At 41.8% G+C, this 23,915-nt stretch overlaps 2 protein-coding genes across 10 annotated transcripts in view; both read left to right on the forward strand.

The window, feature by feature from the left end:
• LOC119025743 (bromodomain adjacent to zinc finger domain protein 2B) overlaps nucleotides 1-4,087 on the forward strand; it is a 53,041-nt gene extending 48,954 nt beyond the window's left edge. For 7 of the 9 annotated variants that reach the window (XM_037109656.1, XM_037109652.1, XM_037109655.1 and 4 more), the window contains 6 exons: nucleotides 78-283; nucleotides 521-656; nucleotides 1,135-1,281; nucleotides 1,472-1,761; nucleotides 1,928-2,071; nucleotides 2,824-4,087. In XM_037109656.1, the coding sequence (XP_036965551.1) occupies nucleotides 78-283; nucleotides 521-656; nucleotides 1,135-1,281; nucleotides 1,472-1,761; nucleotides 1,928-2,071; nucleotides 2,824-2,971 (1,071 nt within the window). In that variant the 3' untranslated portion in view covers nucleotides 2,972-4,087. The remainder of the gene's footprint in view (nucleotides 1-77; nucleotides 284-520; nucleotides 657-1,134; nucleotides 1,282-1,471; nucleotides 1,762-1,927; nucleotides 2,072-2,823) is intronic. The other 2 variants (XM_037109653.1, XM_037109661.1) reach the window with 2 other exon arrangements.
• Nucleotides 4,088-5,266: 1,179 nt separating this feature from the next.
• LOC119025746 (WD repeat, SAM and U-box domain-containing protein 1-like) lies at nucleotides 5,267-23,895 on the forward strand. The gene is made up of 11 exons (XM_037109663.1): nucleotides 5,267-6,650; nucleotides 7,863-8,050; nucleotides 9,072-9,158; nucleotides 11,974-12,067; nucleotides 13,587-13,620; nucleotides 13,770-13,810; nucleotides 14,196-14,302; nucleotides 14,874-14,903; nucleotides 18,651-18,827; nucleotides 23,194-23,328; nucleotides 23,435-23,895. The coding sequence occupies exons 1-11, from the start codon at nucleotides 6,253-6,255 to the stop codon at nucleotides 23,584-23,586; spliced, it is 1,443 nt and encodes a 480-aa protein (XP_036965558.1). The 5' UTR covers nucleotides 5,267-6,252; the 3' UTR covers nucleotides 23,587-23,895.
• Nucleotides 23,896-23,915: the final 20 nt, after the last annotated feature.

The raw sequence follows: 23,915 nt of genomic DNA on the forward strand, positions 1-23,915 counted from the left end.
GAGGAGGCTCTGTATGTTCTCACTATTGTCATCAAATACTGTGTTGCAATAACCATATTTGATGTTGTCTCCCTCAGGGCTGGATGCATCCTGAGCCCCAGTCACAGAGGGAGGATCTGGTTTATCATGAGCACAAGCTCTTCTCTTCCTCTGCCCCAGAGAAGACGAGACAGAGAGAAACAAGCCAGGAGGAACTTCCTGGCAGCATGGTGCGGCGGCCCAACAATCCCCTCGATATGGCTGTCGTCAGGCTGGCAGAGCTGGAAAAGAACATTGAGCGAAGGTACCTAAAGAGACCTTTAAGTGCAGCTGTTCAGATCAGACTGAATCATGTCAATGTACCATCCTCTAGTGGTGAAGGGAAGGTTCATCCCACGCTCATATTAGAAATTATTAACCTCACAGTTTGCTGCTTCTTTAGTGTCTCCTCAGTGTGGTGATGTAACAGACTGTATATGTGATTGCTGTACAGTTCCACTACAGTCTCACTTTTTTTTTTTTTTTTTTTTTTACCTCAAAGCAGCGAGGATGAAGTGGCTCCAGGGATGAGGTTGTGGCGTAAAGCCCTCGCTGAAGTCCGCAGCTCAGCTCAGCTGTCACTCTGCGTTCAGCAGCTGCAGAAATCCATCACCTGGGAACGATCCATCATGAAAGTGGTTAGTGACCCCCAATTTCTCTCTCACAGATTTTTTTATATAGTTTTATCACACATATATTTAAACTCACATTGAAGATACCCTCGTTTATGAGGCTCAGTCTTTTAGACTGCATGGCTTCTGGTTCCATTTCATATAAACTACTGTATAAATGATTAGTGTGTTGAATTTATTTGATCCTTAAAAATGATGTAACCTTCATGATTTTCAAGAGACCTAACACAATAAATCTGCCTGGCTTGTGTTCCTTAAAGGGATGTTTGATGTTAGGGAAATGAGTGAACAAAGGAAAGGTGTGTTGGCAGCTTCAATTTATAATACATAATTTCCAGGCAATAACCATATCAAATAAAAACACAATCAGTAACAAATGAACATCATCCGATATGTCTAGCTGCACAGAATCTCATAAATCACTAATTTTCAAAGTAACATACCTTCATTTGAATTTAAAACTACATATATGTGGTGTCTTCAGCACTGCCAGCTCTGTCACAAGGGGGATAATGAAGAACTGCTATTACTTTGCGATGGCTGCGACAAAGGCTGCCACACGTACTGCCATAAACCCAAGATCACCACCGTACCTGACGGCGACTGGTTTTGTCCCACTTGTGTAGCAAAGGTACACCAGCATGCCCTCAGTGTTCATTCTTTTCTTTTATCATTTATCTAATCAAATTAGTCCGCTGTGATGGATGGGGTGCACCCTATGAAGTTAACTGTTATCATAGCTATACATATGCAATTAATTTGATTTGAATATTATACATTGTGTGTGTGTGTGTGTGTCTTTCATGTGTTCTGCCACTCAGGGAAGTGGTCAGTCCCCCCGGAGCAGGAGGCACCAGAGCCGAACAGCTGGAGGAGGGAAGAAAAGCACCGAGGTAAAACGAAATGGTAAGCCATCTGTGCTAGGAGAGCTCATCAAAGGCGAGGCTGCCAGCAGCAACAGCGTGCCAAAGAAAGGTACCAAGGAGTTCAAGAAGAGGAAAGGAGACGACAGCCCACCCAGCTCCCAGGCCAGGCATGACAGCCCCGTCTCCTGCGCAAAGAAAGCCAAAACGGCCAGAGACGACAACACAGATGGGCTGGCGACATGCCGGTACTCATAAACAAATGCTCATTGCTTGCATAACACCCTTGAACAGCATTTACTTTAACTCTTCTTAAATGTACATCATTTTTAGATGGGCTCATGTGATGTTTATGTACGAGACATCAACATATCACAATCATTTCATATATACTACCACTTCTACTCTTTTCAGTGTGCTGCTGGCTGAGCTGGAGTCCCATCAGGATGCTTGGCCCTTCCTCACACCGGTCAACCACAAAGCTGTCCCCGGATACAGGAAGGTCATCAAGAAGCCCATGGACTTCTCCACCATCAGAGAAAAGCTCACCAACAACCAGTATGTTTATTTCACTGGCGTTACAGATTGCAAGCAACTAAACACACCTTGTCTCAACTATCCCTGATGTGGCCTCTAAAGAAACATGAATGGTCCAGTATTTGGTTTGTCCATTTGGGCTACTGTAAAAACATGGCAATGCAACATGGCAAACTCTGTGGATACTAACAGGTTATTCTAACTAAATGAGAAGATTATGAGTTTCAGGTGCAAATTAAAACACAATTGTGAATATTATATTTGGCTTCAGCCAATAGATCCTCCTAAATCCTACAACCTGGTCAATTAAAGGGAAACTCTACCATATTTACATATTAAAGTTAAAGTTTAAATTTTACATTTTTGGAAGTACTTCTGCATGATAGAAGTAGTATAAAGATGTTTGTGGCTCTGGAAGCAGCTGCATGTTATCTGATATATCCATTGCCTCCTTGTGATGCACTGTGGGTAATGTAGGCATCAGGTTTTGACAACGAAGAAGAATTCCTGGAATAAAAGAGGAGAAACCTCTGGTTCTGCTATAATTAATCTGTATTAATTTTGATGATTACCCACAATGCAACTAAGCCACTGAGTGACATCACTGAAGGCAATTTATCAGGCTTCTAGCAGCTTCCTCTGGAACCACCCTTTAAAAAGATGTATGTTTTTTCAAGTTGATTTTTCATGCATGTCATCATGTCATAGTTTTCCATTTTTTTATTGGCTTGGTGCATCTTGACTAAAATGCAAACCTTTTCTAATAATTCCAGGTACTCAAATCTGGAAACATTCATTGTAGACGTGAACCTGGTGTTTGAGAACTGTGAAAGATTCAACGAGGATGATTCGGATATTGGACGAGCCGGCCACCGCATGAGGAGCTTTTTTGACAAACGCTGGATTGAACTGCTGCAATGAGGAAATAAAAATAAACAAGATTCCAGTGCGGACTCTCTGTGCTCCTCTCTACATATCAGACTTCATCTTTAGTGTTTGGAAGCCTTCTCTTCACCTGTGACACTAAATCAATACACAGTTATAACACTGATGTGCAATGTGTGAAAGCGCTCTCCTGCTGAGTAAAGACACTTCACAGATTAATAAGTGCAATACTGTTTTCTTTATCAAAACGCACTGACTCATGGACTCAATATTGTATTTGGGGAAACATAGATTTCCTCTGTAGATAGACTTTTTTTATCATCAGTACTTTAGCTTAGTGAATATGTGTGTATTTATTTTCTCAACTATTTATGTTACAGTCAGTCCTTTGTTAGAAAAAGCAGGAAATGGCACACAGCTTTAAAAAAAATCTGAATATTGTTTTTAATGAACAAGCCAATCAAAAAAACATAATTGTTTACAGCTTTTTGAATATAAGGTGCCAGCAGCTCTACTGTTCATCTGCGTTTGAGTTAACTGTGTGAAATACAAGGAGGTATCACTGTCACTATGTATGTATACGGTGTACAGTACACACAGCACAGTCTTGTTAAAATCTAGTTAATGCATAAAGATGATTGTAGCACTTCATATGTCTTGTACTGTACTACACCTGTGCTGAATATCAACTCAAAACACTGTGGTCTCCTCAGTATTGTAGTGCCTGACCTCTGACCTCGCAAACAGTGTACGGAGGAGTGAGTTCTTTTTGTATTTTCAGTGTGCGTACTGTAGGTGTGTCCTGCACAATATATGGTAGGAAAACCCCTTTCACAAAACGTAAAAACTCCTTAAAGCATTTCCTCTGCAAAGAACTGATACGGTGCATATAGTGTGTTTCATCTCCAAGCATTTCCCTTCAGCCAGTCGTCTCAGACATCCTGTGGAAACCTGCACTGGGCTTTAATCCAGCTGGGAGTCGGACAGTGTCACGGTCCACCAGAGGCGTCTTGAGACAGCTGAAGTCCGAAGACTTGAAGTTACTGTATTTTATTATGAATGTTGTGAAATGAGTAGAGACTTTTGTGGGAACATTATTTTTAAATAGTGGCTGTGTGATACAGAGGAAAATAAACCTGTTTTTCAAAATAATGCTGTTGGACCCTCACTGTCTTCATTTTTTAGATTCATTATTACTTCTATCCCAGCACTTAGAATTACTGCAACCTGGATGACTGAGAACCTCCGTAGACATGTTGCTTACAATTTTGAGAGGAATGCCCTTCAACTGGTACGGGAGTTATGAAAGAACAACTTCAAGTTGAGATGCAGGCAACACAGGATAATTCCTAAGAGCTTGCACCTTGGTTCCAGTGTGAAAGGACACAAGGCCACAAGGATCCTTCAGAGGGCTCAAAACCAGCTGCTCATTGAAAGAGTGTGACAGATTAATTTCACCATCGATGCGATCACGACTCTGCACTGAGAATTACATTGAGCTGGATGACTGAGAACCTTCATCAACATCCTGAGTATATAAAGTGTGGAGAGTAAAAATTAGTTTTTTGAATCATGGATTTCATTTATAGAACTGCTAATGTGGCTGATTTGTTTAACTTAAACGTACAACAAGGGACTTTGAACTTGGTTAAATAAAGATGCCTCTTAGACGGCACTTAAACAAAGTTGTTTTAGCAGTATACTGTATTTGTCCAGAGGGGTCGCCAGAATCAATAAAAACAAACTTTCTGGCAGTAACTTTAAAGATGCAGTATGTATGATTATAAAAGCAATACAGTTGCCCCAAGAAATTAGCCTTTTTTGGGTTTTTTTAAATATTATGTTTAGTGATATTGTACTTTTGGAGTGCCTGTATTGCTTGTAATCACCTTTCTCCCATTTCCACAATTTTTGCCTTTATTGTGAACAACAGGTACGACACACCCCACAGTTTTGAGTGCTGCCTCACTGTTTTAAATATAAATCCCAGGTCTGTCGGTTAGTTACGTCAGAAGTAATGTATGTGCCAACGACAAACAACTCATCACATCATAACAATGTTATGTGTTGAACACGTGTATGTTGAAGTAAACGTGTGTAATGCTGTGATCTGACCCTCTCACTCAAGTTACACAGTGCAGACCAAGTGATGGCTGAGACAGAGACACTGTTCAACCTGTCAGAAGACACTGAACCATCAACATGACTTAGAAGATGTTATTTTAAAGTAAAAATGCAACTTTGGGACACTTGTTCTGCAGTATTTAGATAGCTGCTGCTTCCTACCTTTACTCCACCTCAGCGGGAAACATTAAACCTTACTTTATTTCGTTAATTTCACAGATATAGTTATAGTTTCATACTTTATGAGACTGATGAACAAATCATCAAGCACCGTTCCAGATATAACTTGCCAACGGAGTGAAGTCGTGACAATGAGCTCCACCTTGATGAGGTAAAACATACAAATCTGCTTCCTTATTCATTTGTAAATTATGATAATCGAGTTAGGGCTGTCATGAGATCAGATTTTCGCATCAGGATTATCGTGTCCGAAAGATAATGAGTTTCTTGTGATAATAAAGATATCTGTGTTTTGTGTCTCTTTTTTGGCAAATGAATAAAATCCCAAAATTAAAGTGTCTGTCTGAGAGGAAGTCTGTCACCACAACTGTACAATTAATTAATATTTCAGTTTAATGGAGCATAAGTGACACCTGCTATGACAAAGCAAGGACAGAAATGAATGGACAACATTTAAGGGATGGTGTGTTAGTTATCCCATAGCCTATAATATTTGTTTAATCAACACAAGATCAATATTTTGATATAAATGATACAAACACAACTGTGGATTGTGAGTACTTAGAGGCTTTTGGATTCAGGACTTTAACTTGTGGAATATTTTAATCTTCTCTTATTATTTTAGAGGCAGTTAACAATGAGGTCATTTTCCTGATGGGAGCCAGTTTTTCTGGTACAAGTAATGGAAAACTCTGCCATAAACATTGTGTAACTGAGCGTCACATGACTGATAACAGCTGCGTGAGATAAAACACACTTTTCAGCTGAGCGGGAGGACGAGGTGCTCCTGACACCTGAGCAGCAACACTCTGAGCTGACAGATTTGTAGTTTGTTTTTTTCTTCTCTTTATCAACTCAACGTGTGACCGTCAGGACGCACAGCTGTCTGTCCGGGGCTCATCACTCCTCCAGCCGTCTCCTTGTTTCCCGTCACAGGCGGATATTTGAGCATTTTGCGCCACCTTGTGAGGGAACCGCTCCCCCGGCAGCGTCGAGCACTCGGTGCCAACAAGATGGTGTCACTGACCGTCACCCTGCAGCAGCACACGGACGAGGTGAGCTGCTGCGCTTTCTCTCCGTCCCTGCTGGCCTCCTCCTCCGGGGACAAGACCCTCCGTGTTTACGACACCGCGGACTTCTCGGAGCTCCCCTTCTCCCCTCTGTCGGGTCACGGGTACGGGGTCCACTGCTGCTGCTTCAGCTCGTGCGGCAGCTACCTGCTCAGCTGCTCCACGGACGGCTCGGTGATCGTGTGGGTCTCGAGGACAGGTGAGGTGTCCGCGGTGCTGCAGCACCCGGGCCGCAGTCCGCTCCGAGTGTGCGCACTGGCGCCGGACTCCTCCCTCCTGCTGGCCGGGGCCTGCGATGGCACCGTGGCCCTCTGGGACTTCTCCTGCAAGACACTGCGCAGGTACAGTGTGACCCAGAGTCAATCACATCATGGGCTACAGCTGTTTATCTTTTAAGTAGTGAAGGTCATAATAAGAAATGAGCTCCAGAGATGATCTAGTATCAGGAAATACGGAGTTTGTTTCTCAAATCATGAGAAACTGTCTTAAATTAATGACTTAATATCCAAACGACTGACTTAGTATCTCAAAATATGATTTAATATCCAAAAGAATGACTTAATATCCCAAAAAATGAATTAGTACCTCAAAAAAGTGACTTAATATCCAAAACAATGACTTTATCTCAACAGAATGACTTAATATCTAAAAGAATGACTTAATATCTCAAAATAATAATGTTAACCTTTGAAATGTAGCAGAGTATACATATAGATAAGTGTGAAATGTATACTTAAGTGCAGCACTTAAATAAATGTATTTAATTACTTTCCACCATTGGTTGTATTTACAAATTGAGGCAAATGTGTGACTTATGATATTGTGCAATGCAAATATGATTTACTGGACATTTTAAAGCTACTTTCTCAAGTATTTTTCTGTAATTATTTATGATGAAAGTCCAAAGAAAGCTCTTAGTTATTTTTTATTAAAAGTTAAATACTCAAAAACATGGCAGATCTCTGTGTGAGTTATTGTTTATGATCAAACATTTAGAGCAGAAAATATCTGAAAAAAGTGAATGATGCACAAAATTCCTCGGTCAGAGATTCTGTTTTTTTCTGACCAGCTGTCCAAAACATTTTGAAAGAAAGCACAGAATCCTCTCACTAAATTGAGAAGTATGATCGTAATCATGTGACATTTAAGTAATTTGGTTGGTTTAACAAATACCAAAATGTTTTTAGAGGCACCTCAAAAACATCCAGTCTGCCTCGAGTAATCTGTTTATTTAATCTAATCTAATAATTTGTCAATTATTGTTATTATTGTTATTATTATTATTATTATTATTATTATTATTATTATTATTATTATTATTATTATTATTATTATTAAACTCTTGATTAATGGGCCGTCACATCTTCTACAGGCAGCCTGAGGCCTGCTTGTCTGTCTGATTAACACTCTCATACATGGTTTAAATTCAGTCCAGGATTCTGTTCCATCATCCAAATCTGCTCTAAAGATCTTATTTAAAAACCAGGGTTAGTTGTTCTAGACCAGGTCCTTTGCTGTCCATGATGCGTGTGACCCAACTCTGCTGTGAACAGATGCAGTGAAGTGAGCGAGGCCAGTGTCGTGGCCTGCTGCTTCTCTCCCTGTGGCCAGATGTTTGTGACCGGCTGCACCCGCGGGGACCTCAAACTCTGGGACATGGACGTCAACCTCCTGCATGCTGAGAAGGACGCCCACGACATGGGAGTCACCTGCTGCAGCTTCGCACCCCAGTTTCAAATCAGTGGGTGCTCAGTTTGTAAAGGGTCATTTCAACCAAAACGTTTTCCCTCATGTTCACGTCAGTGTCTCAACATGCTCGACTTGTCTATTTATGATTTTAGATTTTCTTTTTTTTTCTGTCTGCCACCAATCCAAACAAAGGAGATTAATTATATTCTAGTCTGTATGATTATTCAATTGGTGCAATGAATTAACTATTTTTGTACTTGATTTGTTTATGAGAAGTCTGGGATAGTTCAGTCTTCAAATAACTTTGACAGCTTGAAAAAACTACTCAAAAATCAACTGTCTTACAAACTGAACCTTAAAATATTAGGTTGATGATAAAAAATAATAGTTGTTGACAAAAAAGGTTGGGCATGTAGCATTTCTTCACTAGAAAGAAGACATTTTCAAACGGTTATTCACAATTGTTTTGTGAGTTTGGCTGAACTAATCCTTAATTTTTGTTTAAAATTTAGATTTCAATTTTGGCCAGCAGTAGTAGAAGTACTAGATCCTTTACTTAAGTTAGAATATTAAAATACTCAACCACAAGTAAAAGTCCTGCATTTAAAACCTTACTTAAATGCATTTTTCAGCTAATCCAAAAGCTTTTTTTTAATTAGTTAATTTAGCTGAAGAAGAAGAATTTCTCAGCCCATGAAGGGTTTCTGAACACTTTTATCCTTCAGGTCAGAAGCATTCAAATTCAGAATCACATCTTTTGAAGATACATGATTTTCACTGAACAGGAAGGGTGTAACATATCATAATCTGAAACGTAACTAGTAATTTAAGTGCCTAAAATGTGTACTTAAATACTTGAGTAAATGTATTCTGTTGTTTTTTTGTTAATGGAGTCTGACTTTAATCCAAACACTTGTATTTATACCACATGCGGGGTAAAAAGAAGCTTGTCACGTAGTGTTACACTTCAAAAACAGACCGTCAGATTAAATTTGTCTCCTTTTTGTTATTAAACCCAGTCAAGCATGAGAACATTCAGAGGGAAAGTGAATGTGCCTGTGTTTGTCCTGCAGACGGCTGCTGTGTGGAGCTTCGACTGGCCTCCTGCGGCCAGGACAGCCAGCTGAAAATATGGATTGTTTCCCAGCATGAAGGAGCAGGTAGGCCGACCTCACTGCCCGCCGCCCTCCACTGAAAGCTCTCTCACTCCATCGCCCCTGAGAAAGAGAGGAGGGGGGGACCCACTGACTGCTTTAACCTTGAAATCTCTCTGTAGAATAGAAGATTTTATTAGTGTGTGTGGAATAAATCAGCTGCAGACTGACTCATTAATAATGGATCGCTTTAAGACATTCTGCTGAAATACAGCAGAGGGCCGTGTGTGGAGAAGAGTTTCAGAGGAAATCAGGTGCATATATCCACTGTGACATTTATATCTTGTACGACCGGCAGCAGAACAAGAACATTTCGTGTACACTCGCAGCTTGCGTAACCAGCCTGCAGACTGTATTCCCTCTTAGTGGTGCGAACACGCCATGTTGATAGTTGCCATGGTAACTGTTGTTTACCACATGTTGTCCCACATGGTGACCCACTGCGGTCCACTGGGATTATTCATGTCTGAGCACAACAACGTCTAATTTCATTTCATTAAGATGTAGTTTTCCATACACTGTTTTATTTTGTGCGCATTAAGGATAACACGTTTTAAAGGAACAGTTCACCCAAAAATGAAAACTGATGATGTCCCTATCTTTTCGCCCCCAAGTTGATGGAAAGTCAGGTGAAGTTTCATAGTCCACTAAACAATCAGTCAAACTTTGTTTATGTGGCCTCTTTCAAACAAGGGCAAGGCACGGGTCAGGTACTGGTAAACATAATGACCGGACACCGCTGTCAACGTTTTTTGTGCCTCTGATTCACGTCTTCATGTCACTCCGCAAGTAGTCCATTCATTTGTCACAACGGAACATCATTCAAAGCAGAGCTCCACCAAAGAGTCTGCAATCTTTGAGGAAGATTATCTGATGGTTTTGATTTTGATGATGCATGACTTTTGTTGGTTTAATATTGCAGGCGAATGGCGAATTTAAGTTGTACACAGTGAAAGCACAGCACCCTAAGTTGCCTTGAAATCGATTATTATTGTCATTACTGCTATTTGTATAATTTCTACAAGTCACTGTTTAAGTTGAGTGACTGAAATCCTCGTCATCCTATTCAGAGGCTGCAACAGGCGACTCATTGAAGTTAGTTTCAGGTTGGATATTCGGCGGATGTTCACTCAGGTCCAGCTGTGGCTTTACTGAGGTTCACCCTGTGTTAGCAGCAGGAGGACATTAGCTCTTCTCCCAGAGCCTCGCACTGAATCACTGAAACTGATTTAGGGACTGTCATTAAATTACTTAGCATAAATATATTAATACAAAATAATTGCAGTTTTTTCAATATCTTCCATGTCATGTGGCCCAGAGACTCCAAACCAGCAGTAGATTGTATTAGTAAACTGGATAATGAGACACAGCTCGTTTTATTGTATTTTAGTGCTTCCTCTATTTTGTATGAATATTAATATTCAGTAATTATATATTTTTTTCTCAATAGCTTCCATGTCATGTGACCCACTGACTTCTGAAAATAATGGTAAAAAAGTTCTCTAATGCTCACAGGTTAACATGTTGTCAAGCAGCAATGTCAACGTCTACACCATTTTGTCTCATGTCTTTTTTCTGATTCTGATTCTGAAATGGTGAAAATGAACTTTTAAAAAAAAAATCTCACCAGTAGTCACCATTTAAAGGGTTATTTTTCAAAATTTTCTTTCATTGGGGCATGCCCCCGAACCCCCGTAGTGTTGCTAGGTTACCAACTCAGAGCACGGCTGCTTCAAAAACATCTTGGTGAAACACTGTTCTGAGAATTTTGGACGTGTGAGGTTTATAATACCAGGCAACAAATGGTGACAATTTAGATGCACACCTGGCAAACCTTGTTGCTTGGGCCGATACACCGCTGAAAAAAATCTCCCTATTTTTTCACAACCCAGTGTTGGCAAGGGTGAACTATTTCTTTAACCCAACCTTTCATTGTGATATGAGAAAAAGAGCCTAGTGTAGATGATTCAGGAAAGCCACGAGGTCGGGTTTAAAGCTGAGCTCTCGGTCTGTATGGAACATATTCAAAGTTGCTGCTTACTTTGTGTAACAGCTCCCTATTTTTTATGGCTCCATATCCTGAGGAAACGCTCTTATTCCAGGTCTGTTCGGGAGCCTAAATCATTCACGTTGTCAGTTTTGCAGCCTTTTTCCTTCCACCCAGCAGCATATGTTGACTGCTTGATTGTGCATCACATTTGTTTTATTTTGATGTCTCGGGTGTTCATTTAAATGTTGCCAGGTTTAATAATGCGTTTTCTTTCCCCTCTCACTCTGATGTATCGGTGTGTATCGCATCATGAATATGCATGAAAATAACACATTAGCCTCCCACAGAGCCTGAAAACAGTATTTTTACTCTAATGGAGAGGTGGGAGGTTAGATTTAATACACGTGTATTTACAGGCTGATGATTTAAATACTGCTACAGACCAATTAGGTTTTGGCACCGTGAATTTACTGCTCCGTGCGCCAAAGTGTGTCATCGTATGCAAGGCCGTCTCAGGTTCACAGCCCAAAAAGAAGAAAATCTTTTGTTTTCAAGCAGCTGTCAGCAGGTGGCACAGCTGCAAGCCAGCGAGAGGGAGGAAAGTTATTGACAGAAAAGTTTGTGCGTGTGTGTGCGCTGATGCACTTTGAAATGTGTGTTTGTCAGTTTCAGAAAACATATTTTAGTGTTCTTGTCAATTTGCAGGAGGTAGGTTGTGAAACGAATACAGACAAGTTTACTTCATTCATTCAGAACTCGGTGTGTGTGTGTGTGTGTGTGTGTGTGTGTGTGTGTGTGTGTGTGTGTGTGTGTGTGGTTGTCGACCCTCAGCCTGTGTCATGAAGCTGCTTCACACTCTCACCAGCCAGTCGGCTCCAGTTCTGTCTTGTGCCTTCTCCTCTGATGGGGAGCTGGTTGTGTCGGGGTAAGACACACACACACACACACACACACACACACACACACACACACACACACACACACACACACACACACACACACACAGGCATCACTAATAAACACCCCCTGCGTTTGGTAACTGAATATTGACTTTGGCGGCAGTCAGGCTCTCGTTCTGTAAAGTAATTTGTTTTATTATTTGCTGTGAAATCACTCGCCTGTTTGGGGCGAATCAGTATTTAATGAATCTCTCCTCCGTGTTTAAAACGCGCCCTTTTCTCCCTAAATGCTGTAAACAGCAGATGCCACTGCTGAGCACTGATCCTGCTGTTCTCTTTGTCGGCCGCAGGAGGAGTGTGTGTTTTGTTGTGTCCCTCTGCTGTTTTCTGGCTTCAGTTCAAACAGAGTGAAGGTTAATCTGTGCTGTGTGAGGTGCGTTTGTTTGACTACAGGCCAATTTTCATCTTTTATTGTGTTGTGTGTTATCTTTTGTTGTTATTATTGTTATTATTATTATTATTATTATTATTATTATTATTATTTCTCTATAATCAGAGGTGGGAAGTCCTTGTATTCTGTCCTTGTATTTGACGTCCTGGGAACCAGACTCAACAATCAATTATCTTTCTGGTGTGTTTATGATCAGCTAGGACAAATCCTACTGATTCTACCTTTAATAGTTTATTACACATCATATCACTTTAATTAATATGATGTGAGCTTCAGTTTCAGAGCCTGTACTTTATTACTTGTTCTTGAGTAAGACGTTTCTTCAGTGCTTCTACATTTTATCTGTGATTCTACTTGAGTAAATGTTTTTACTTTTGCCACCTCTGTCTATAATACAAACGCATGTGCTGTAACAGTTACGTGATTGAAAGAAATAAGCTGCCTTTCTATTTTGATCATCAGATCGTCTTTTCAGTCATCTTTTAAGCAAAAATGTTATTCTTCTTACACGTGAGAATTTGCCGCTTTTCTACGTCATTTATGACAGTAAATGAAGAATCTTTGGGTTTTGGGCTGTTGGCTGGACAAAAGAAGCCATTTGAAGATGTTACTTTGGACTTGTGATGAGCAAATGAGGACTAAATGAATCATTAGTTATGGCCCTGATGCATACAGATGTAAAGGTTAAACAAAAAGGGCCAAAATGCACCCAAAAAGCAAACTTTACTAGAAAATTGATTTAAAAAAAAAAAAAAAAAAAAAAAAAACAGGCATAAGGAAAATCCCTGAACCAAGGAAATGCAAAACATTCAAAAATGAAAATACAAATTGAAAAAAGGTTCGTGGAACGCAGGTGGAACAAGAGGAACAAACCTGGCGCAAACACTGGGAACAAAAACAGACACACTGACAATGAGAGGTGGCTTAAATACACAGGAAGCTAATCAGGGACAGGTGAAACCAATCAGGCCAATCACAAGGAAGGAAAACAAGACAAAGACAGGAAGTAATAAAACATGAGACATGACGATGAACTTTACAAAATAAAACAAGAGACGATAAACCTGACTGTGTTTACTGTCATTATTCAACAGCTCAGTGGATAAAAGCGTTGCAGTATATGATGCGGTAAGTAAAAACACTTTGTTTAGCTTTGCTGCTTCAGCTAACTGTGACAGAGGCGATTTCCAAACAATGAATCAAAGCCACAGTAAACACAGAGATGCCAAACATTCCTGTTTTTTTTTTCTCCGTGTTTGTTCGCACCTTGTTTACAGAACCAGGGAACGCTGCTCCACACTCTGAAACAGCACGACAGGTAAATGACCCCGACCTCCTGCCGGCATGCAATCTCAGCAGCCATCAGACAAACAGCAGAAAAAGCAATCCCGGTGTTTCTGGATCAAAATTTGTGATTTTTGCCTGATTAGTTTCTCTCAGAAGCACTGGGTGATGCAATAGTATATTCTCCAACGCTGCTTTCCAGACAGTCATTGAAGTGGCACCGCAGGTAGGCACCAGCAGAGCGCTTTGAAGTGCATGAAAGGATTTAAGATACTGTACGATCTAAGACTTTTTTTTTTCTTTTTTTTTTTTTTTAAGGGTAGATGGAACCTGACTTTAAAAGCTGATCTCTTTCTGTGCCGGTTTTAGTCTCTCATGCACATCCTTCACACTTCTGCTCCTCTTCCTCCTCCCTGCAGGTACGTGACTGCTGTCGCTCTGTCTCCCACCATGCCGTGGATCGCAACCGGCTCCATGGACAGAAGCGTCAACGTGTGGAGAATAGGAGATGGAGTCAGCGCGCCTGGTAAATACTTAGCGGGGAGTTGTTTAGGTTGGCACTTACAAATGAGCAATCACTCCTCGTTTTTTGTTTTGCTTTTTTTTAAAAAACGGACTGTTTGTAGTGGTTCAAAGCCCAGAAGCCATTCGGCGCGCCTAAGCCTCCCAAAAGAGTGTTTTGGGAGATATCCAGCAGGAGAAGCTCCCATTACATGTGCGTTTGCTGTCTAGCTTCAGTGTCTAGAGGAGGAATTGTGATTGATGTTTATTGTTGCAGCGGGGCAAACTACCACTGAGCCTCAGAGAGCTGTTGTTATGGAGGTGAATCCTCTCAAAAAGCCAACATGAAAGAAAATATTTGGAATACTAAATGAAAAGGTGCAATCGTCAGACATCTGGAGGCCTTGAAGCTTCATCGGGGCAGCTCCCCAGCTGCCATTAGTCAGGTTCATGTTGACAAAGCAAATTCCATCTCAGTGAAGATCGGCCTTTTCTTTGTATGCCCCTTTCTCTCTCTTTGTCTCCCTTTTCCTTTAATCTTGTGTCTTCCTCTCCTTTCACATATTAAAGTTATTCCCTTTTATGTTTTTCTGCAGCAGCTGAATCAAAGAAGACAACGTGCCAAGGTAAATAAATGCATCACTCACCCTCAAATATCTTCAGCTACACTAGCTAAAACAAAAACACAGCTGTTTTATTTGAGTGTGACTGGTTCAGACATTAGAATCTTGTTCAGGTGTTGTCTCAATCCGTGGAAAGCATTTATTGTTGTAGCCCAGTTGTTTTTTTAACATGTGAAAGGAAGCTTTTCTTGTGTGCTGTGTATCGTGTCGTGTGAACCCAACAAAGGTGCTTCGGTGAAGCTAATGGGATCCAAACCCCCCCCCCCAAAAATAGATAATCAAATGAAATAACTACTGTCTGGTTTTAAAGGATAAGGCTGCCATTATTCAATGTTTCTCTTAATCCCATGAAAAGACTGAAACCAACAATGTGTCAGCCTGTTTCTCAACACTTTCACAAGCCCATTTGCTCCCAATGAATTGTTTAAAACAGGTCACACATAGTTTCATTCAAAAGTGAGCCCAAAACTATTTAATGTATTGCTTTGAAATTTGGTGCAAGTGTTCTTGTCCCCTCAGCATTTGGAAGAAAAATACTGAATGAATAAACGTGTTGACATTCCCATCAGCCACGGCTGTTCTTTGTGTTTAGCTGATTGGCAAGTGTTAGCATGCTAATATGCTTAACCAAGACGGTCGAGATGGTGAACATTTATGTGTTAGCACTGTCAGTACGAGCATGTTAGCACGCTGACATTAGCTCGGAGTCCCAGTGCCTGTCAAGCCGAAGTCTAGCTACATGGAGCAGCTAGCTGTAAACTTAGCAACTTTCACCAAGACAGTTTAAAGGAGCTCTGTGGAACTTCTTTGTTGTGTTGGAAGCCGGTCGTTAGTTTATGTTGGCAGACTACATTTCTAAGTTAAGAGAGAACGTACGTAAAGTCACAACCTTTCGACCATTGCAGGAAAAAAGCCGTGCAAGATATGACTTAATCTTCACCAAAATTGTATTCAGATATCCCCAAACCAACAAAACAAAACCATATGGAAAAAAGTAGCATGAAACCTTTTGTGGCTCCAGAGGAAGCTACATGTCACCTGATAAATTCCTCCCACTGATGTAACTCAGTGGCTAAATTGCATCATGGGTAATGTAGACGTTCATTTTGAAAAGCAGTCCGCTGGTCTAACATTGCATTCCTATAACACGGTTGCACAGTTTAAAAACATATGATCAAAATCAATATAGCAAAGGGATATCATTTTCTTTATTCCATGCGTTCTTTTTTTGAAACCAGGTGCCTACATCACGCACAATACAGCTTACCACTGGAGGTAATTTATCATGCAGCTTCCTCTGGAGCCACAAAAAGGCTTTATTATACTTTTCTATGTAGTTCTGCTCCCAAAGACCTGTGAACACACTTTACTGTTGGAAAATTGATGGAGTTACCCTTCAAGTTACTTAATTAGACCTCCTGTCTAAATATAAGGCTTGATTGACATCTTTCTCGCCCTCCGGGTAGTTTAGTTCCGATGCACCTGTCAAGCTTATTAGTGCACAGAGTGTGATGAGTGTGAACTCATCAGGGGGTCTTTAGTTCAAAGAGTTCAAAGCCTCAGTTTCATCAAATGAACAGTGTTGGATCTGATGTCAAGTTTATCTGGAAGTTTCTTCTAGATACAAGCTTGTTTTTTTTTTTTTTGTTTGTTTTTTTTGATTGAGGTCTACTGCGTGGAGAAATAAGCTGTCAGGCTGGAGCTGACAGTACGTATTAATCAGTTCTTTAAGACAACCAGACTATCACCACACTCCTCCTGCGAATAACAGAGGTGACGAGGAGGGCTTCACATGAGCGTCTGTCCAAGTAATTAACCAGCACAGTCTGAGTCTGCAGCGAAGCTCTGTGAGGTTTTCATGCTTTTGGCCCGCTGTTTCCATGACTCAGCCTCCCTAGACTGGGAGACTCCACACTCCATCACAGTCAGGAGGTGGTGTTACTCCGCTCGGTGTCCTGCAGACCAAATAAGTGGAGATTTCCACTCAGTGCATGTGCAACTGTGCTCGGGGCAGGATTCTGTTTTCTGTTGCATACTTGTACTCCTGCCCAAAGAAGGAGAACTCACTTTCAAACAACACAGCAATTTCTGTTTAGTTTTTTGTTTTGTTTTTAAATAAATGACCCCACGTTGGCCCCATGTTGACAATTATGGATATTTCCAGTGCAGCTGCAGCAGAGGGCAATGAGAACACATTTGTATGTGTGCAGTGGCAGTCAGCTGATTAGTCTAGTTTAAAGGGACATTTTACCCCGCCAAAAAAACATGCATCCAGATTGTTTTGTTTGATTTGCCAAGCCTGTTTTTTTGAAAAGTAAGTAGCCATTCTTCCACGCTAAGTGCAGTAGGTTTAACTCCAGTGGAAATAAAAAACTGAGGAAGTCTGGGAGGAAGTCCGTTGCATGAGCCCCCCCTCTGCCAAAGTTATTAAGCAAGGCACTCTTTGTTGACACTAGCATGGAAGGTTACTGCTTTAGAGCAGAAATCCATGTTTGCAGGTGCATAATCAATAAACTCAAGCCCAGCCATTGAAGCTGCACAGCCACGCCACCAGCCGTTACCGTTGCAACTAACGCCCCCAATGCTAACCGCCATTTTCTCCAGTCAACCTGGGAAAATCCCTCCTGAGTGCAGCTGTCCTGTGTTACCCTCCATGCTCCATGTGCCCAGAGCTGCATTGTCCCTGCTGTAACCTGCCAAAAGATAATTATTGTCTGGACACACAGCAGGAAAAGGTGAACAAATGGAACAACACCAGGCAACCGTATATTTTCACAATATTGCAGAGAGGCTAGTTAACTAAGCATCAATCTAGCTAACATCACAGCCGAGCCAAAGAGAATGACATTAATATTTACTTTGCAGGCTAGCGAAGAACGCGACCCTCCCATCCATGAGTAGAAACTGCACAGAACAAGGTCTGTGGATAGTCTTGAGCTACTGGGTCAAGAGACGTTGTTTTGTTTGAGGTTTTGTTGCCGCTTCGAGCTCCACTCACCGAGTTCCATTACATTTGAAACAAGGAAGGCATCGCTACGGCTTATACCTCCAAACTTGGCAACTCACACCAAGTAATCTGGATGAGATGAATGGCACTACAGCTAAAATGAAAAATATGTATTTCGTATTTTGAGGTGAACTGTCCCTTTTTTAATGTTTACCCCACTGGACACCCAATACCAAAGGCGGAACACTTGTTTTCTTATCAAAACACATTTTTCATCCAAAATTCATCTTCTAAGGAGGAAATAAAATACGCATTGATTGGCGAGGTGAGGTGAAGTGGGAGGGAGGGGGGCTAACGCTAACATGTGGTTAGCGTGGTAATGAGCATCACCTCCCAGTCTTTCAGGGTTATCCTTCACGTGGCTAATGATGGGCGATGGGAACCACACGGCCGCTGTGAGGTGTCATTAACATTGGCGGCTCACAACAGGCCAGTTTATCTGGGCCTCGCATGATGGATGACGGTCCGCTCGCTCCCATAGGGTCACGTGAAGGTTGATGAGCCGCATGCTGGCAACACAACCCTGGGTTTAATTTTCTCTTTGGGTTGTTTGTGTGTGTGTGTGTGTGTGTGTGTGTGTGCAGGAAAGTAATTGTCACCCTCCATATCAGCTCCGAGGGATTGTGTCCTTTTCTGTGGAGTGTGAGGGGAAATTGTTTGTTTGCATCAGATAAGTCGTGTTGCAGGAGACGGGGGTATAATAGCAGAGCACTTCCTCCCTTCCTGTTGTATGTTTTTTGCAGGAAGGAAGTTGCCGGGTCACTCCAGGCTGCTGCTTGCTGATTGGTCGGAGGAGGATGTGCAGACTTGGCTGTGCGAGGAAGGACTGCAGGAGCTCGTCAGCATCTTTAAAGCCAACAACATCGACGGAGCAGAGCTCAGCCGGCTGAACAAGGAAACGGTCGCAGAGCTGGGAATTGGTGAGGACGGAATGTAAAAAGGCAGTCACGCACATGAGTGTACAGTACACACACACGCAGACACACTCATGTCTCTCGGGGACGCTGGGATTCAGTGTTTTAGTGGGGATTTACAGTTTGATCCTAAAACATGACAAGCTCGAATCGGATAGCGTGATATAAGCCTCTTTTTATCGATGCTCTGATTTATTTCCCCTCCCCCCGAGCACGCCCAACCCCCCAAATAGTGATCTGATTTATGGACGTGAGGCTGCAGCTTTTTCTATCTGCTTATACAATCACAAATCATGCTGCGAGGACAGGAGCCCACAGGATGACCTTTACATCACAAACAATGATAATCCCTCTGAAAATAAGATTAGTCCTCTCAGGGTCGTCCAAGGTCTCGGTGTGGAGGATCACTGTACAAACAAAAGTATGGCTCCAATACTGAAGTACAGCAGCAAACAGTGCACAAGCATCAGCATCATTATCTCCACTGAGGCAGTTTTGTTTTAGGAAAAAAAGTCTGTGAGGGTTAGCTTAGCTTATTTTAGCTCAGCAAATTAAACAAATCTGAGATGTAAGATGTTACGTGTTAATGAATGAGCCTTAAAAGTGTTTTTAGGGGATTTTGTTACCCTGAGACAACACCAGGTTTCTCCTGGTTTCCAGTCTTCATGTGAAGCTAAGCTAAGCTAAGCTAACCGACAGTTTTCACATTAACTGTACGAGTATGACAGTGGTATTGTTCCTGTCATCGATCTTCCAGTTTGGGCAGTATTGGCAAAAGAATGAATAACTGTCCATCCCAAAATGTTGAACCATTCATTAAAGGATTAATAATTAAGATATGGATAACAATTTTACTTTAAAGGGGCACTATGTAGTTTTGGTTCCAGCTAGCAGATACGTGCCTGCTGTTAGCTTAATAAAACAAAATTAAACTCTTACTTAAGTTTTCCTCACTAAACAGAAGAATACAACCTCATACCTTCTGAATTCAAGTTCCTCTCTGTTACCAGACAAATCTGTCGTGCCACTGCCAACATGGCTAGCTGAGCCATGAGCTAATTAGCGAACGATTGCTAGCTGCAGCCAAGGATAGCTAGCATGGTGCAGCAGTTGTCGCTATGTTTCTCGAGCCTCCTTCGACCTCTGGGTGCGGTCAGCAGATTGTACCTTTTTAAAGTTCGCTGTTGACCTGTGAGACATCCTGCCTCCATTGTATGTCTTTGTGTTCGAGTCGATGCATCGATATCGGATTTCTACACTCGCTTATATCACACACAATTAGCCAAATTAACCAAAAAAAAAACTGTTCCAGCTGATCTCTCACCTTTTCTTCACACACAGTCCTCTCTTGTTCGTCCTCGCCGCCGATTAAAACATAATTACTTTCTCTTGCAGTAGCACATTTTGGGGATTTTTTATTTTTTCTTATTGACCTTGTGTCCTTGCTGCACATTTGAGTGCTTTCTTGTTAAGCGCAGCTCTATCTTGAATTCTAATTTACAGACACATATTTTACAGGGAATTTTAACAGATAGTCGAAACGCCCAGAGAAGCTGTTTGTACTCTGATTACGGTTACTTTACGCCGACTGTAATCATGTAACCAGCTTCATCACAATCACCACAAAAAAAAAGACCTTTTTGACGTCTGTTGTGTTTGCTTTAATTGGACAGCAGTAGACGCAGTTAAAAAAACAAAAACAAAAAAAAAACAAACAAGAGTAAAGACAACTTCCCTCGGCTGCTGCTGCTGCTGCTCAGCGATGCAGAGCATGTCCACTCTCTTCCGATGCGTTCAGGATGGAGGACGGCTCTCATCAGCACCACAGAAGGAGGACAGAGAAAACGGCAGATCGTCACATTTCCTGTCCCCTTTTTTGGCGCCATGCAACCAACAGCGATCATTTTCCAGTGCGTGCTGTTAGTTTAACCGTGCGCACGTGCATAGACACACACACGAGCGCGCGCACACACAGTAAATTAGATTCCAGCGCACTTCACTTGATGAAATATTCATGAATCTTTGAGTAAGAGGAGGAGGAGGGGAGGAAAAAAAAAGTTCCACTCGGATATAATTCAGTGTATCTCTGCGGAGACAGCCTCATTCTGCAGTTTTATTGTAGCGTCTCATCAAATTATCAATCTAAATGTAAAATGGACAGTATAGCACTAATGGCTGCTGGGAACTTATGGAAACCTTAAACCTCCCGTACAGCTGTTAAGTGCCGTTTTTTTTCTACCCAGGATTAGTTCATTGGATGAATCAGAGAGCTTAATGGGTTCAACGTGTTTCAACCGAGAGAAGACGTTTTTGATTAAGCACTATCGCTTTTCCCCGAAGGAATCAGGCTACTTGTGATTGCGACAGCAGGCCTCCACTCCGCTGCGTCCGTCTGTTTTAAACTTGAATGCAGGATTTTCAGGGCACTGAGTTCACGGTGAAGAGGTGGCCACGTTCTTGATGCGCTCCTCCCCGAGTCTCTGCCTCCTGCTCTGTGGATGAGTCACAAAATCAAGAAGGACTGATCGGGTTTCTACAGAACACGGTTCCCCCGAATATCAGGGGAGAAAAAAGTTTAATGTCAAAGTAATGCTCAAGTATTCATTTCAATTCAAACTGCGACACAGACTCTTCTATAAAACAAATACTATCCAGGAGTCTCTCCCATGTGTATTAAATTCACAGTCATCAGACAGAGCTGGAAGCCATAGTTTTTATCGCTTCTTCCAAAAATTATCTAATTTAGTCTGGCATTCCTGACATCATTTCCAAAGTCATAAACTCAAAACCTTGAACCAGATGGTTTATTAAGCATCCTCAGCAAATATGACTGCATGACGAACAGCTCAGACGCTTTTAGTTCTCACTCCCCTCATCAGCACTGTAGCTGCCGCTGAGGAGGTCTGTGCTGTGTTTGGGGCTTTCAGCAACACGAGGGAGTTCAGACTCTGAAGGTGGCTGATTCCTGTATTATGACGTCGTTGTTAAACTTAAACATACAAGGAACTTTTAACTGGTTTTACAATTATTACTTAATACCTTACATAAGCTAATGAAGCCATCGATGCTCACTGTCCATAGAAAGGCTGCTAACTTTAGCTTTCTCCAAAAAACTGACCATTACTGAGTAACTGAATCTGGAAACTGAAGGCTACATGTAAACTAGCCTCAGGGTATGAGTTTGTTTTATAACTATCATCATATCACAGTTACTAATCTGACAAAGCCACAGAGAGACACATCAGTGCATCCTGTGAACACTTGCTCTCAAAACAAATGAACATACGAGACGGATCAGAATCGGTGGTGCTCGTCCCGCTTTTGTCCACAGGAGCCTCAGGAGCACGGATCGGTGCTAAGGCGTCTTTTCAACCAGCGTTTTACAACATCACTGTGGACAAATCTGTCGAGAGCAAGGTGTGGTCTACATAAAGACGTACTTTCAACACATTAAACGTGTCACGTAAAAATGTCATAAATATGGAACTGTATCGGCTGAACAGTAACCGGAGGCAGTGCTATAGGTTAATATAAAAACAAGACATTGTCTTTACAGGGATCGAGTCCGACATGTGGCTCTTCGCTGCACGTCAGCCCCCCTCGCTCAGCCCGTTTCCTGTCACCTCAATGCTGTCCCATCAATAAATCCATTACAAGGCCAACAATAAAAAAAAAGGGCAGTAAAAATGTTTTGAACGTCTTGTCAATGGAGAAAAGCTCATGAAAAGTTGATATTTTGGACATCCACAGTGAGCACTTAACTGAATATACAATATGAACAGTTAATGGAGATAATAAAATGTCCGCAGAGCGTCACTGCAGTGGCTCTTGCTCACTCTATCTTGATCTGACCTGCACCTCCGCAGCACCGACACATCACTGATTATGTGACGCAGTAAAGGTCCTCCCTCTACTGTCGCAGGTGGCGAAAAGTTCCATGTCAAAGCCTGCTGTCAGTGTGCAGAGTGATTTTTTTTCTCTCTCTCTTTTGAGAGTAAAAATGAGCGACTGCAACAAAGACACCTTGCCTGAGTTGTGAAGCCATCGTGACACAGTCGGGCGCGTCTGGGTCTTTTGTGTGTCGGCACAGATTGATCGAGCAGAGGTCCAGATTTACTCCCGCGTTTGTTTAATCTGAGAGACCCCCGAGAGGAACGGAGCCAGTCTGTCGTCTCGCTGATTGAGCTTCACACAAGAACATTAGTGGAATAAGTTGGTTTCTGTTAAGTCTTTGATGATAAATGAATGTTTTAATGTTGGATACAAACAATCTCTGCCTCACTGCCTCTTAACCCAAAAGACATCACGCTATGTGTGATGTGATTTGGCCGTCGTACTGAACAGAATGCCGAGCAATGTGTTGCTTTCTCAGAGTCTGTGGGCCTCCGCGGTCGTCTCACGAGGAAAGTCGAGTCCCTGAAGGCAGAGCAGAGCGGTTCAGAGGCCCCAGACGAGTTCCTGTGTCCAATCACCAGAGAGCTGATGAGGGATCCAGTCATCGCCGCAGGTTAGATGACAAACACTGAGAATCGCTCACTTCATTCTGTACAGCTCTGTTCCTCCAACAATGTGAACATCATCATCTCGTATTAAGTGTCATGTCTGCTCCACAGATGGGTATTCCTACGAGCGAGACTCGATCGAGAGCTGGATCAGGGGCAAGAACAAAACCAGCCCCATGACGAACCTGCCGCTCCAGACCACGCTGCTCACGCCCAACAGATCTCTGAAGACGGCGATCGCGCGGTGGAAGTTGAGCCAGTAGATGGCAGCTCATTTTTAGATTGCTTGCCAGAATCCAGATTAACAGGTACTTCATCATTAAACAGGGACCAGCTCATCTGATAACAAGTGCTCTTATTATCATCAATCTGGGAAAAAAAAGTAATTATGATTAATCGAGTTTTGCTCAGAGGATGAGTCAGAGTGATCAGAATCTGAAGTCGCAGATAAGCTGCATGCAAGCCAGTTGTTACATGTTCCACTGTGTATTTGAAGAGAATCTCTCTGAAAGCAACACAATGTCATTTTTGTTCCTCTCGTAAATAAAATGTTCAGTTCTTAAGCAGCAAAATGCACCACTGTTAATACTCT

The sequence above is a fragment of the Acanthopagrus latus genome, chromosome 9 (genome assembly GCF_904848185.1).
Source record: "Acanthopagrus latus isolate v.2019 chromosome 9, fAcaLat1.1, whole genome shotgun sequence".
In the NCBI taxonomy this organism is placed as follows: Eukaryota; Metazoa; Chordata; class Actinopteri; order Spariformes; family Sparidae; genus Acanthopagrus; species Acanthopagrus latus.

Coding starts and splice junctions, on each gene's coding strand:
- LOC119025746 (XM_037109663.1), top strand. CDS start 6,253: ATGGTGTCACTGACCGTCACCCTGCAGCAGCACACGGACGAGGTGAGC. Junction 14,904..18,650: donor AAAGAAGACAACGTGCCAAG/GTAAATAAATGC, acceptor TGTTTTTTGCAG/GAAGGAAGTTGCCGGGTCAC. Junction 23,329..23,434: donor GGATCCAGTCATCGCCGCAG/GTTAGATGACAA, acceptor TCTGCTCCACAG/ATGGGTATTCCTACGAGCGA.